Genomic DNA, 16463 nt, shown 5'->3' on the forward strand with positions numbered 1-16463 from the left:
TTACGCAGCCCATTGTTGTCTGCACCAGCATGCAGGCAGGCATTGCGCTTTTGGTGCCAGAAATTAAGTTCCTGGCCTTGCCACAGTCCATTCCATCTCAGCAGCTCATCCACCTTCAGAAAGAAAGATATCTGCCTGGGTATCAAAGACTTGGAAAGGTACATTTGATGATGAACAAGAAATGCAATTCTCCGTACAGCTCATTGGACCAAAAATTCACGAATAAACTTTAATCAAAGCCCCTTGTTTGGAAATGATCCCCCCAAAAACTAGAGATCGTAGCCCGGCGTGGATTGCAATACGAGGTGTGGCTATTAAATAACGAGACTGATGCTGCTAGAGAAGAACTATGCATGCGCCAAATCCTAACGACCGACAGCTGTGCAGCGTAAAGCCTTCTCTTTCGATTGTGCAGCGTCTCTCACGTGTTTGTAGAGAAATCTGTCTGACCGGAACCTGACGTGTTTGTGTAAGAGGTGTTAGTTTCGTTTTACCGAAAACATGATACTACACGTGTAGTAGAGCAACGAATTGTCATGAAATTTCACATCAAAACTTGGGCAAAACCGCTACCGAAACTTATGTTTTATTAAAAGAAGTTTATGGCGATGAATTTTGTATCACGCGCGCAAGTTTTTTGAGTGGTTCAAGCGTTTTTCCAAGATGGCCGAGAAGACGTCGGAGATGATGACCGCCCGGGTCGCCCTTCCACGTCCAAAACGGACGTGAAAATATCGATTATAATTGAATCAACGTTACTACCGGTGAGGTGCTTGCTCAACTCCGTGAAAGAGTAAGGGAAGAAAACGACCCGATTTATGGAAGGACAAGTCACGGGGTTCTCCATCAAGAAAACGCGCCAGCTCACACTGCATTGTCTGTCAAGACGACGTTTCTAGCCAAGTACAACATCCTAGTTTTAGGCCATCCGCCTTATTCGCCTGACCTGGCCCCATGGGTTCTTTTATCTGTTTCCCCCAAAGTCAAATCTGCATTAAAAGGAACACGATTTCAGTCCGTTGTGAAAGTGTGAAAGAAAAAGCGGCACGCGTCATGCAGGAGCTCACAGAAAAAGACTTCCAGCTCTGTTTCGAACAATGGTAAATTCGCATGGAGCGTTGTAGGGATAGAGGAGGGGTGTATATTGAAGGTGATAATAACTAAATATGTTTAAATTTAAAATAAAATGTTTTTACAGCAAAATAGTCTCTTTATTTTAATTGCCACACCTCGTATTGGGGGTGTTTGAAGAGCTATTTATTCAAATAATGAGCTTGAGCTATATTCCTAAAGAGGAAATCGTGCGAGTGTCAATCAGGTATTTGTTTTTAAATTACGTAATCACACCGGAAATCTCTAGGAATTCCTAGATAGTGTCAACTGTTGCAAGCACACGGATAGATTGAAAGCTATGTCCCACAAATGTCTACGACTATATAACAGCAAATAGTCAAATAGTAAATTAAGGGATAGGCGGAGGGGGCCCGAGTAATGCTTGTGTATTTGTGATAGAGCATCAATCATAAATATCAAATAATAAATATTGAAGATGATGCAACTAAATATTGGTCATATCGAGAAGAGGCGATGGAATTTCAATAATTAGACAAAATTAAATAAATAATTATTGTGAAACTATGGAACCAATAGAATTTATTTCTTATTTCTTCCCTCTGAATCTTCCGTAAAGTAGTGAAGAGAGGGGGGGCGGAAGATTTGATTGCGTCATTGTTTTGATGAAGAGTTACGTGTTAATAAATAAAATATTTCTTTTTTTATTTATTTATTTCTACTTGCCGATATCATTCCTTCCTTAATTCGAGTGTAGGGGCACATATAGCGTGTTTTAGTAGCCTCAAAATTGAAATTAACCTCACAGTAGCCTTATTTCCTTCCACTCAGACTTCAAAAAATAAATTTTTATTATTTTTTTAAAATGATTTAAGGCGCGTCAACATCTGGAGGTTATTGGCCGCCCGGAGCTTTTTTTCCAGTGCACTTCCGGCCTCCGGACGGTGTTCTCTCGTTACAGACAACACTGTCCATCACCGGACAGTGTTGTCTGTAAGAAGCTCCTAGGAAGTGAAAAAAATCTCAAGGGTCAGCTGAGCTGGATTCGAAATCCGGGACCTCCGCATGGGAATCCAATACGCTAACCGCATAGCTAATCCCTTCCCTAAACTTTTATTTTTATTAATAATTTTGTGAAAGTGCAATTTAGAAAATTTTTCAACTTAATTGCATTTTATTCGCTTACGAATGGTTAAAATAAAGAAAAAATTGTTTATACGTAAAACAATAGTTTTAGTTTTTAAAACAAGACACCTGTGTTTCCTGTACAAAGAGAAAAGATTATCAGCAGAAAGTGTATGAGAGTTACAAAGAGAGAGAGAGAGAATTTTGAATCTCTTTGTGTATTAAAGAGCGAGTTGGGAAGTGATACTCGCTCGGCCCTGCTTGGTCACGACCTCTATAATCATTCACATCTAACTTTAAATTAAATTATATTGGATAGAAAACAGAAAAAAAATAAAATAAAATAAGAAATAATTTTTTAAAAAACTTCTTTGTTCTTTGCTGTGCCCCGCGCCCGCAAAAATGCCCGAGCCATCAACATCATCAACTTCGCGGCGACACGCTATTCCTTGGCAGTAAGAATTAATGACGTCATAGTTTGAAATAGTCCTTGGTGTCTTGTTGAAGAAGAGTTTATATGGGAATCATGTATCATGTTTTGATTGGATGGATTGTGTCAGACAACTAACAACCATATTCGCGGTTTTTTTTGGGGGTGCGGGGTGCGGAGGAGCGTTTAATCGCCTGCCGCCAAACTACTTATTACCTTCTGAGTGAAGATTATTGGCGCCAGTTAATTGTTTTTATTTAATTAGTAATTCGTGATTTATGCCCATTCTGCTCTCTCTCTCTCTCTCTCTCTCTCTCTCTGTGTGTGTGTGTGTGTGTGTGTGTGTGTGTACGCAGAGGCAATGATAAAGGTGGAGAGGAAAGAGGAGAGGGGGAAAAATATCTGATGAAGTGAAATCGTTCCGTGGTGGCCATGGTTTTGTCGAAACGTTGGCTAAAAAAGACGGAGTTGTTGTTTTTTTTAAATTTGATTGCGATTCCTTGCTAATTTGATTCCTTAAATATTTTAAGATTAATTTATTACCAGTGTTTACATCCGATTCCCCCCTTAGAGAATACTTGATTTTATAGAAGGGTAAAGTAAAATAATCGCCTATTTTTTCAGGCGGGGCTTAACGTTCAACTAGGTGTCGTGGACATAGGCGACTAGCAAACATACTTTACAATAAATTTCTCATATTAACCATTAAATAAAATCCAAGGGCTAGACTAGTACCGCAATACATCTTAGCTTTGCGGGTCTAGCCTATAACCTCCTAACATACTTTACTATAAATTTCTCATATTAACCATTAAATAAAATCTAAGGTAGACTAGTACCGCAATACATCTTACCTTTACGGGTCTAGCCTATAACCGCTCCGGCTACGTGGCACCCAATTCTATAGAAGGGGTTCCCCGAGGCTTTAGGAAAAGCAATTTTCATAAGTGGAAAATTTGTTGGTTTGGTGGGATTGTGGTGGTGGTGGTTAATATAATTAAACATGGCGCTCTTCACCACCCGGGAGCGTGCGCATTCATAATTTATCTGTGCAGGGGGCGGCCTCCAATATTCGTAATGATATGAAGCAGGTTATCACGTGTCTGTTGGCGACTTCACGATATGATGAACACGCAATACTGGTCATCTTCCATCGTTGGGGCTTTTTTTGGAGGGGGGATTATTATTAGTTTATTCAGATTATTCTGGTGGATTATGTACTCGATATTAATTATTTATAATAATCGATTGTTAAAGGGACTTGGAACAGATTAGCTTGTTGATTAGAAGAGGTGCACTAATATCCGGAAATCCTGGATATAAAAATCTGCGAGCACAAGATTATTGCACTACTTCCTCTTAATAACAGGAAGAGCACTTACTCTTACTTTCTCTTCCCCTCCTCAATAATTATTTTCATTAATTGAAAAATTTGGGAAACTTGTTTTAATTCTATCTGATCGTCTTAGATTCGATATATTACTGGTTACAAAACGTTTTTCGATGAAATGTTAAGGGCCCCAGTTTAAGTCACATTGGTTTGGTGCAAACTGAATTTCGGTCGCCACTATCCGCGTCTATTACTTTACTGCAGATCTTCCCCCCGGAACATATCTTTTGCCCCGCCCACCAAGCTGTGGTCCTGATTTGTGAATTTGTGATAACATCATTGGATAGTGGTTTCATTCAAATTTCTAAAATCCTCTTTTCAATTTCATATACAGGGTGTTCATTTTAAGACGGCTCAAATGCATTTCATGCTTAAACGGTTGATCTGAGCAAAACATGGTAGAGGAAAAATTTGTTGCCCGCCACCTCTAGTTTCAGAATATGTGATTTGATTATAAATTCCTGCTCGCAACCGTGGCAGAAGCGCGTCCAAAAGTGAGGGTTCGCAGTTGACCCCCATTTTCATATACACTGTTTTAAAGAGTATAAAAAGTTATGAAAGAAACCGGAAACCGCAATTCGATATCTTCAAAATTGAAGGTGCTAGGCCATTTCAAAATCTGCTATTTATTAATCATATTTCAATTTTTTAACTTGTTATCAAAGAGTAAGAAGAGCACGCGATTGGTCATTTTTAAGTATTTTTTCATCCCCTTTCTACTAAATATTGCCAAGGCAGTAAAGCTAGTATTTTTCTTAATATCGGGAAAAAAACAAAAAAATCCATATGGTCTTGAAGCTCAATAAATGCGCAATTTTTTCTGAAATTATGTGACTCCTTGATTTATTAATCATTGAAAAAATGCAGTTGAAAATTTTAACAAAAATCATCGAGAACGAATTTTTTGAGACATTAAAGTAAAAAATTTCATTGTTTATAAGAAACGTTTTGAGGCTCTGGATTGAGCAGATTTATAGGAAATTTAATGCTCTTTCGTTAGGAATAAGTAGATTTGTTGTAGGATAAAGGATAGAGAAGTTACGACCGTTTTTATGGTGGAAAACGCGAATACCGACGGAAAAGTTAAAAATGCAAATATCTTGGACACTTGAGAATCGGGCCAAAGTGAAGAGAATATTTTTGGTCGCATTTGAGCTGCTGAATCACCTTCCGATGTTTCGACCACTCCTCCGTATACACACTGTAGATGTTCTCAAGCATACACAAAATGGCTAAAAATTAACTTTACATCTGTTACAAAGAAGTAGGTTTAATTATTATTAGGTAATTTTGGGAGAGTTGCGTTTAATTACCAAAAAAAATTTGAAACCTCCTGCCACATATTTAAGTGATCAATATCTTTCATGTAAAGGATCAAACTTATTCTTTAATTCATCAAATAATGCACTTTACTCAACTTGTGAAGCATGTACTGTACCTTCAAAGGTGCCTCCTCTGGCTCGCAAGCCAGGTTAGCCAGGAGGTTATCAATTGCTCTCTGTATCTGAGGATACAGATTCACACCAGGCAAAGTGTGAATGGTACAAGTACAATACAGTTTTGCGAAAACTGCCCAGCATAGCCGCACGCACACCGCAACCATAAAGTCACAGGAATAAACACAGGAAGAGAGAAATCAGCCAGTGTGCTGATGACACTCTCGGGGAATTTCTAGTTGCTGGAAAGGTCTAAGAGATTAGGAGATCACGAGTCCAACGTTGTTTCAGACGTCGTGGGGGGGGGGGGGGATTATCAGGATGGGATGATGAGGGAAAGAGTTTTTGAGCTGTTGAATTTATTAGGATGGCAGGATAGGTTTTTTTTTTGTGGAAATTGAGGAATCGTGTATCAGGATGGGATGATGAGGGAAAGAGTTTTTGAGCTGTTGAATTTATTAGGATGGCAGGATAGGTTTTTTTTTGTGGAAATTGAGGAATCGTGTATCAGGATGGGATGATGAGGGAAAGAGTTTTTGAGCTGTTGAATTTATTAGGATGGCAGGATAGGTTTTTTTTTTTTGTGGAAATTGAGGAATCGTGTATCAGGATGGGATGATGAGGGAAAGAGTTTTTGAGCTGTTGAATTTATTAGAATGGCAGGATAGGTTTTTTTTTTTGTGGAAATTGAGGAATCGTGTATCAGGATGGGATGATGAGGGAAAGAGTTTTTGAGCTGTTGAATTTATTAGGATGGCAGGATAGGTTTTTTTTTTTTGTGGAAATTGAGGAATCGTGTATCAGGATGGGATGATGAGGGAAAGAGTTTTTGAGCTGTTGAATTTATTAGGATGGCAGGATAGGTTTTTTTTTTTTGTGGAAATTGAGGAATCGTGTATCAGGATGGGATGATGAGGGAAAGAGTTTTTGAGCTGTTGAATTTATTAGGATGGCAGGATAGGTTTTTTTTTTTGTGGAAATTGAGGAATCGTGTATCAGGATGGGATGATGAGGGAAAGAGTTTTTGAGCTGTTGAATTTATTAGGATGGCAGGATAGGTTTTTTTTTTTGTGGAAATTGAGGAATCGTGTATCAGGATGGGATGATGAGGGAAAGAGTTTTTGAGCTGTTGAATTTATTAGGATGGCAGGATAGGTTTTTTTTTTTTTGTGGAAATTGAGGAATCGTGAATGGATTGTTTCAGTGTCAAAAAGGGGATATTTAGGTCTTAGTTGAAGGTTGAGGTTAGTGACATTATAGGGAGAATATTGGAGGGTTTAGTTGAGCTCTGATCCGTAAGCCCAGATGGTAATCTTCCCGTTGAAAGATAAATTAAGACTGAGCTGTTAGAATTAGAATGATATTTAACAACAATTTGGTCAATGTTGTAGGGTTTTTTAGCATCATTATCTCACTAAAAAACGAACTCATCCCCATCCTTCAACAAAGACCTAAATATCCCCTTTTTGACACTGAAACAATCCATTCACGATTCCTCAATTTCCACAAAAAAAAAAAAAAACCTATCCTGCCATCCTAATAAATTCAACAACTCAAAAACTCTTTCCTCATCAGCCCATCCTGGTAATCCCCCCCCGTGACGTCTAAAATGACGTTGGCTGCACTTCCGGTAAAATTCTTTTCTGGTAGTTCAAAAATTTGGATTTTTTTTTTTTTTAAAGTATAAGCGTGTTTAGAATTTTGCAAATTATTAGAGTTTGATTCCAGTTACAGATAGAATTTTTTTTTGGTGTTTTTGTTTACATGGAACTCCATCGTAAAGAAATTCCTAAATGGCGAGTGTGTCTGCCAGTCGGCTGTTTAGGTAAGTATTAATGTTAAAGTTGAGTGAACTCTGCCTGATGTCCAACATGCTGGTGTAGGATCGCCGAGCAACAGGTCTAGTTCTTTTCGCTCTCTCTCTCTCTCTCTGTCTCTTTTCCTCTCCTTCCTTGACCATCTTAGTGGCCAGTTGTTGATGGCCAGTCTTAGTTACTATTCTTGTCCTGCGTCCAGATAGACAGCTCCTCTGGAAGTGGATATTTTTAGATCGTTAGTAACATTGCTATACTATAAGAAGATTCCACTTTTGTAATACAAGAAGAAGAAAGATAAGTTTTCCAACACTCTACTGGCGAGATACTTTCTTATATCTATCCAAGTCTTGATAGTGATCTTGTGTCTACAATCGAGCAGCGACCTCCTTCTTATTTCCACTGCCTACTAGATAACTGACCTTGCTCTTCTTGGAATGCCTCTTCTAACTCGTCTTTTATATCTTAAGAGATATTTTTAACTCTTACTAGATAGTACTAGGATTATTGCTTATTCTGAGTCTCTCGGGTGCACACTTAAGACTAGTTTACAAACATCTATTAACATTTTTGCACAACTATTGGCGCCAACAGATTCCTATCTTACCTTTAAATCCACACATGTTTACCAAATTTCTTTTAATTCAACGCCAGAAGAATTATTAATTATAAGATCCTAAAGAATATTCTATCTAAGATTTTTCCTTTAGATAAATATATGGTTGGAGGATTCTAATTTAATTAATTTTTTCTAAAAAAAAGTTTAATAACAGGAAGTAATGTGAAAGTGTTCAATATTCAACATCTAGTTTTGCCCAGAAATATCCGTTTTGAGACAACCTTGAGTTCGAAAAATTCAAAAAATGAGAAAGTGGCCCTGGTTTGCTTGGAAAATCTGGAAGTGTCACCAAGTTTTTCTTTTTTTTTCACTTGAGGAATAGGGGCGAGGGGGGCACATTTGAACAGGAATTTACATTTTCTGTTCGGATTCTGTACGGATTGCGCACAGAATCGTATTATTGAACCATTTTATTTCGTTTTCTACAACTTTTAAGCATTCTGTACAGATCTATGTGTCAATAAACAGTTGGTAGTTTACATACATATCTATATTTTTATAAATTTAAATATGTAGCAAATGTTAATATCTGCCCCACTGGTGGGGTACCTTTGAACCCAATATAAAATAGAAAGAAATGATATTACTTTACTCTGAATCTACCTTCTATCAGTTATTTCTCTCTCACTACTACATTACTTTCTCTTTTAAACCACTGTGATATCTAGTTCAATTTATTTATACCCTTTGAATAGTTCTGTGTGCGAAGATGTGGTCTGCAACATAGAATCCCGGGGTCTTAGTCTTTAAAATAAGAGCTCCAGAATTTTCTTGTCAATAGAATTTTAAATGGAGTGAACGCAATACACTGAAGTTGTGCGGGTATAGTATAACCTCTTCAAAAATTTAACTTAATCCAATCCCATTTAAATTTAGTGAATTAACAATTGTTTCTTGTTTATATTTTTTATTAATAAATTATAATTATATAATAAATAATTTATAATAAAATTAAAATTTATTTATAATTAATAGTTTATTAAAAAATAAATAGCCCAATGACAAGAACTGCAGTCCTGATACGCTTGCGCGATCTCTTAAAATGATGAAAAAAATTACCTCTTGTAAATAAATCATTTTCCTCCTGTTATAAACCCTTGTTATTTATATTTTAGTGGTTGTTATGTAGTGGGTAAACGTGAATTGCATAATTTTTAATGCAATTTGATTATTTTTTGCAAGAGGAAGTACCAGAACTCTAAGAAGTTCTAAAAAGAAAATCTTGCTTGGAAAAATATTTTAAATAAATTAAAGATCTACTACATCTTGCAATCACAGCTAACAGTTGGGTTTTTCTGGAAAATAATGCAGGATTATGGTTTAAAAAGAAAAAAAAGAAAAATTAATGATTTATAATTGTTTTTATTAATCAAAATAGTCTCCATTACTTTGTATATATTTCTGACAACTAACATAATTATGCGAAAATCACGCTTTGACATCTTAGTTGAAGACTGAATTATTTCCAAGTAGCAAACTGTAATTCAGAGATAAACAAAACATTTTTGTTTGAAAGAGGATTATTTAAGTTTTTACATTTATAATAGTCAGAAGTCCAAGAAACATAAACAGTTTACTATTTGGTGGAGGAGAGTATTTTAAAGAAAATAGAAAAATCCTGCATTATTTTCCGGAAAACCCTATAAATTGAGTCTGCCTCAAAATAACTTTAAAAAAATCTGCTCATTACTATATACGATTGAGAGGTTTGCATCGATCGTTAACCAGCTAATCGTGGAATTTAGTTTTAAAAGAAAACCCACCCACAGTGTGCGGAATTAAAATCACGACAATGACGTGGTATACACTTCGAACGCAGGGGGCAAAACAACGAAAACGTTTACAACGTCATAATAGTCACTGCAAGCGACTTTTTCTGCAATCTCTCTGGGGGGCTTGAGATTACCAGAGCACTCTGTGCACATTCAAAAATCTTGCACCGCTTCACGTATGCATTGCTCTAGTTAACTAGAGACGCAAGAGCTTTTACAAGAAGCTTTGAATTCTGTGCAAAATGAAATCATGCTCATACTGAGGTTTGAATCTCTATCTAAGGTAAAAACGGGCATTGCACCAAGGGTTGAGAGCTTCTATTTGTGTGCCTAATTCCCCAATCTCTAATGCGGAGACCAAACCTGTACCAACCACTTATCATTTGCCTGGCACCCACCACCCCCTCCGTATAAAATACTTGGCAGTTCTGTTGGTAAGATAAAGGAAACATCCCACCAAATAATATTCTTATAGTATTTTATTAAAATTTCGAGTTTTTTTGTAGTTAATGGTAATTTTATGTATTTTTCACAACGAGTATACACGTCGAACGCACCGTAATAGAGATTTGATTTGACCGTGTATACACGTCAAACACGCTTAAGTTGCAGTCATGTAAACTGGATGATACTTAAACTTAATCTTAAGGTTTGGAGCTTCATGAGAAAATTAAGGGAAATAAATTTTTTTTTTTTTTAAACAGATTTTCCTTGGAAAAAGGTTCCAAAGATTATTTTTCTTCTTGTTGCATAATGCACTCATTTTCGGTGCACCTGTGTAACTGTAGAATGCATGTGCTTATTGGAAACTTTTCTTCTTTTTTTCCCCCCAGGGCAATTCTATTTAAAGGGGCACTTCCGGGCGTGAAGGACTGACTGGAAGTGTTACGTAACTGAGAAGTTGGTGTCTTTTTTTCCTCGAAGTTGAATTTATTATTGTTTATTTAGTTGAAGCTGCAGAACTTTAAAGCTCTTGCCAGGGAAATAAGCTGGCTTGCAATAAATAATAATATTGTAATAAATAGTACATTACACTGAAACGTAAGCTTACAGGAAGAACGCGACTCTAGTTCCTGGTCGATGTACTGTCCTAAAACAAATTTTACTAGCAAAATGTTGAAAAGGAGGAATTTACAGGGAGAGTTCCCTGGGATACGACCGCACGGATTCCTCGTTGGTGAGGCAGCACCGGTGAGACAGTCACTAGTGGTGACTGTCACCAGAAATGTTTATTTTATTCTGAAGTGCCATCCAAAAAAGAGTATTTTTGGAAATATTTCGGGGAAAAGACGACTCGGTAACTTCCGGTGGTCTATTTTAGTTTCTTCTTTTATTAAAATATTCAATTTTTTGTTAATTTTTTTTTTACTTTATTTCGTTTATTTTTAAAGGTTAATAAAATATTTCAATCATCGTCTATTAAATAGGGGGATATCGATAGTCTATCAAATTAAGGCATGCGAGTCTCCGGGGAGTCGATGTGTATTCCTGGAATCGATGTGTGGTTGTGGTATGGGGCGGGGGCAGCAAATTTGTATTTTGCTTTCGGGAGGTATTTTTAATGTCATGACCTCCCCTCCGTTCAGCCCGTATTTGCTGCTAGCTCACTCCTCCTCGTAGTACATGCTGCAGCCAGCCATTGTTCCCCGTAGATGAGATAATGGTGGTGGCCTTGTATGTTTGACCTCTCTCACTCTCTCTCTCTGTCTATCCCCCTTCACACACCCCCTTGTCTCCTGGTCATGGATCACGATGCACTGCAACATCCTTCACGTTTACCAACCCCCTGCGTTATCTACTCTTCTTCCTCCTTCTACCATTTTAATTCTGATTTCACCAATATTGGCTTCCTCCTCCAGTAAATGCGCTATTCCTCTTTCTATTGCTCATCTTAGCCAGAAGATAATCTACCACGGTCCATAAAAAGATCGTATCATTTCCAAATATAGGCGGCCCTCAGTGAAAGAAAATTCCTGAAATCCATTTAAGTTTTCTCTGCCCTTGTTGATTGTTGATTGTAAATTATAAATTATTTCATACTTTTCTCCGGTGCTGTCTTACCAATGAGGAATCCGTGCGATCGTGCTCCAAGTTTTTCGAACAAAAAAAAAAGAAGCCCCTTTGGGTGTTTCAAAACCAGAATTCTTAATTCCCTAAACGGAATGAAACTAATGAAGAAAAAAAAGAGAAGATAATAAAAGGCTAGTTCAATTTTCTCCAGGACGAGAACGAAATTATGGAGTATTTAATAACGTTCTTAATACGTGTGTTTAGCTGCTGGAGAAGAACTGGTTCTACGCGCACGCGCAGTTAAAAGTTTTTTTTTTTTTTAAATTTACAATAAACAAAATTGCCCATCTATTATTATTGACTTCCTGTCTGGTTTTTTTTTTTTTTTTTTTTTTTTTTTTTTTTAAATTTTAATATACGGGACGTCTAGGTATTTAGATGGCAGGCAGCATGTCATCTTTCCATCCCACAGCCTTATTTATAGCAGGTATAAGAAAAACAGGAACATAAAAATATATAATATGTTCTAAAAATAATCTTTTCTGGATTTTAATGGTTCTTTATTTTTATTTTTTTGCATAAATGAATATTTTATTTTACTTAAAAATAAACTTCAAATTTTGCAAAAAAATAAAATAAAATAAATTCCTTAAATAAAATTTATTATTCCCAAACGGACACGGCAACCATTTCTCGCAGTTTTGCCATTCTTGTTGTTGTTGTTTTTTTCCCTTTTTTCCTTTTATAGTTTAACGGGAATTTATTTTTATACCTTGATAGCGGAAGAGAAGGAGCGATCGTTTGTGGAGAGTTCGAGGCACTCAGAGACACAGTAGGAGAGGGGTTAATGAGGCTGCATAGTGTAGTGTGGTTTACCCATTAAGTATAACTTATGTTTTAAACCAAACAGACAAAAATAAAGTAAAAGAAATCTAATAGTAAAGTAAAGTAATTGCCTATTTTTTTCAGGCAGACTTTACGTCCAACTACCGAATTAGGTGTCGTGGACGGAGGTGACTAAGCAAACATACTTTACTATAAATTTCTCATATTACCCATTAAATAAAATCCAAGGGCTAGTCTAGTACCGCAATACATCTTAGCTTTGCGGGTCTAGCCTATCACCGCCCAACATACTTTACTATAAATTTCTCATATTACCCATTAAATAAAATCCAAGGGCTAGACTATTACCGCAATACATCTTAGCTTTGCGGGTCTAGCCTATAACTGCCTAACATACTTTACTATAAAGGGGGTAGCGGAATAAGAGGGGTCTGGCGGCCCCCACCGGTTTTGATACAATCGACCCAAAAACCTTGGAGGAGACCGATAAAAAATTTTTTGAAATTTTTTCCGACCCTCTCCAACCCCATAAAAACCCGTAAACGAGAAAAATGTGTTTTTTTGATACTTTAATTTTTTTCGAGCGTTCTAATCATTTTAAAGCGGTTCCAACGCAACTAAAAATTTATTTTGGATGTGTAGATGTTCCCTGAATTTTTTCGGTTTTTACTGTACAGTTAAATGAAGTGAAACATAGCTTTGAATCCAAAAAAATCGTTAAAAATCGGGATTTTTTAAAAACAAGTCTTCGGCATTTTGGGCTGACTCGATGGAAAATGACGGCCTAACTATGGTTGAAAGATACACTCTTACTCTACAAAATGGCGCAATTGAAACTCAATTTGGTTGCTTGTTGTCTGCGATAACTCAATTTGAGTAAAACGCGAATTTAAAAGGTATGCGATTTTGGCGTATAAAATAATTCACAATTTAATTAAACAAAAAAAGCACCAAAAATAATGTTCGTATAAAGGTATTAAATAAAATCCAAGGGCTAGACTAGTACCGCAATACATCTTAGCTTTGCGGGTCTAGCCTATAACCGCCTAACATACTTTACTGTAAATTTCTCATATTAACCATTAAATAAAATCCAAAGGCTAGACTAGTACCGCAATACATCTTAGCTTTGCGGGTCTAGCCTATAACCGCCTAACATACTTTACTGTAAATTTCTCATATTAACCATTAAATAAAATCCAAGGGCTAGACTAGTACCGCAATACATCTTAGCTTTGCGGGTCTAGCCTATAACCGCCTAGCAAACATACTTTACTATAATTTGGCACACGATCTCAATGTTTTTTTTTTTCTTACAAGGAAATTATGAGAGAGCGAGAAGTTTGTATAAAAGGCGGTCATAACTTACTGCAGCTCAACTGGAAGAAGAAAAAAGAAGTTTGCACAACTTTTGAGTCGCGGACGTTGATCTCAGAGAGTGGAAGTGCAAAAAAGAGGGAGAGAACAAAAATCTCAGTGGCTGCTGTAAATAGAATAGAACGGAAAGAGGAATAATAAAAAGAACCCCAAGAGATGAAGAAAGACGAGTATGGAGTATACGTATATAGACATATTTTTCGTTTAAAAAAGAAAGGACGCCTTGAATAGTAGAAGCTGAAGGAAGAAGGTTAAGAAAGGAAACCAAGCGATATATATAATGTAAAATAAAGAAGGCAGTGGCGAAGGAATAGAAAAAAAAAAATTAATGTCTAAAAATAGCATCCTCAAACAACAACAACAACAGCAACCTCAGCCGACATATTGAAAGAAGGAGATGAAGAAGAAGAAGAAGAAGAAGAAGTGGAAGACCAGTCTGACGAGCGAAGAGAGATCCATGGTGTCCGTTATATCCGCGGCCACCACCAACGTGAGCAGCTACAGCCTCCCTAAGAGGAAGCAGAGTTGTGTGTGGTTGGCCGCCAGACCTCTCTCGAAAACTTTAATCAACCGGGAACTTAAAAAACTTCTTCTACTTCTTCAAGATGTATGTATGATGGACACACGGAACCTGTTCTTATTCTCTCTCTCTCTCTCTCTCTCTCTCTCTCTCTCTCTCTCTCTCTCTCTCTCTCTCTTCCATGTATTAAACGCAGCACCATGTGTTTGCTTGGCTGTAACAACAAAATAATAAAAAATATGGCGCCTAGATAACCCTGGCGCGCGTCAAGTTGATGACTTAAAAAGTGGGTGTTAAGCCTTCACACCACTCAATCTTACTGCCACTAATTACAACTTTGTCTAATTTGGGTGGCAGCGCTTATTGGCAGTAAACAATATAAGGATTTTCTTGGCTAAGAGGCCCTCGCGAGGTTCCTCGAGAATATATCGCGATATGTAGTCATTACAATGTACAAGATGAATTTGTTCCATACCTGCACCGAGATGGTGTCTTTAACAATATAATTTGATTTTCTATTTCCTGTTATTAAAACTGTTTCCGGTAGGACCAAGTTGTATGAGGGTTGATCGTCAAAAACTGCACGAAAATAGTGTAACGTTGAAAAACACCCAACTTTGACAATTGTTTTTCTCTTTTTCTATAAAAAGATAAAATTCCAAAATTTCCTTTAAAATGTAGGGCAAACCCTCCTTTATAACTGTGATTTTTTTTTTTTTTTTTGCAACAACCCAGATCTGATAGATTTCGAGAAAAAAAGTTGCCAAAAATGTGCAAAAACAGCATTTTCAAAAAATGTTCTTGTTTTTCTTCTTGTTGTTACCTTTTTTGGAAAACAACGTGGCGCCTAAACGCGCGAACCAATTTTCATTGTTAGTAAGAGTGACTAAAAAAAAAAAAAAAACGAAAAATCTGATATAAATACTCAAAAAAAATCCTACCTCCTTATCTTCATGGACCAAACTCCCATAGTGGACAAAGTACGCTAACCTTGGACTGTGTACCTAAAAGCAAACGGTTGATATGGAATCATCCTCCCAGACTAGTCTGGAAAAGACTAGAAACTAACCAATGCTACAAAACATCTCGCCAGACTACTTGATAAACGATCAAAACTCAATCTTGCATAACAAAAGACTCTTCCTTATACCTGCTGTTCCTGCGACCTATCTGTTCGTACGGCATCGAAGTCCATACTTCGATGGACTAAACCTTCCAGCATTCTACGCATCCAGAAACTACAATCAAAAATACTACTACGAAAACTACTTAACGCTCCATCCTATTTTTTTTTAACATCATCCATCCATAATGATCTCCAAAATCCCTTTCACATTAAAGATCTTGCTATAACTTGTTTCTTGAAATTTCATTCCTGTATAGCAGCTCATCCTAGCCCACTAATCGTTCACCTATCTTCTACAGCAAAACCAGGCGATCCTCCAAAGAAGATTTTGGAAAAGATGGCCTCGCGATTTACTCTCATCATACGAGGAGACTCTCATATATGTCCACGATAATGGAGTGTCACTTACTGGGTGCCTTCTCCAATCGTATATTTTTACGTGATATATTTTTTTTTTAAATCATGTACCGCATTTGTACTTGTTGCAACAATCTTGATGCAGTTGTAAATTCCAATAAAAGATTTAAAAAAAACAAAAAAAAACTCGTATTTCTTTTTCCGCAGATTACACACACACACACACACACACACACACAAAATTCATTGATTTTCAACATTGATACTCTTCAGCATTACCATTTTCATAAAAAGAAAAGCTACAAAACTATAGTGGAAAGCTCAAACACTGTCTTTGCCCAGTACTGTTAATAAATAAAAATTTTCCGGCGAAAATGTTTAAAAAAAAAGTCTTTCCACTTAAATTCCAGTACTTCCGGTTGCAGTTAGGTCTCCTTCTTCTTCTTCCTCTGGCTCTACGGTCCTCGAAGGACCTTGGCCTCCTCTAACATCTTTCCCCACTCCTCTCTCACTAAGGCAATTCTCCTCCATATCCTCACTCCCAGACTCCTAACATCTTCCTCCACATCA

At 36.8% G+C, this 16463-nt stretch overlaps 1 protein-coding gene across 16 annotated transcripts in view; it reads left to right on the forward strand.

Moving 5' to 3' along the window:
• Positions 1–16463, forward strand: part of S6KL (ribosomal protein S6 kinase like) — a 147732-nt gene that overhangs the window by 76110 nt on the left and 55159 nt on the right. The window contains exon 9 of one of the 16 annotated variants that reach the window (XM_074115613.1): positions 15836–16079. The exons of 14 other annotated variants lie outside the window; for them this stretch is intronic. In XM_074115613.1, coding sequence (XP_073971714.1) covers positions 15836–15979 — 144 coding nt within the window. In that variant the 3' untranslated portion in view covers positions 15980–16079. Of the gene's footprint in view, positions 1–13833; positions 15077–15835; positions 16080–16463 lie in introns of those variants that run through there. One more of the 16 variants, XM_074115612.1, reaches the window with a different exon arrangement.

Source organism: Rhodnius prolixus, unplaced genomic scaffold, assembly GCF_049639745.1.
Source record: "Rhodnius prolixus isolate KJV_2025 unplaced genomic scaffold, Rpr scaffold_13, whole genome shotgun sequence".
NCBI classification, from domain to species: domain Eukaryota; kingdom Metazoa; phylum Arthropoda; class Insecta; order Hemiptera; family Reduviidae; genus Rhodnius; species Rhodnius prolixus.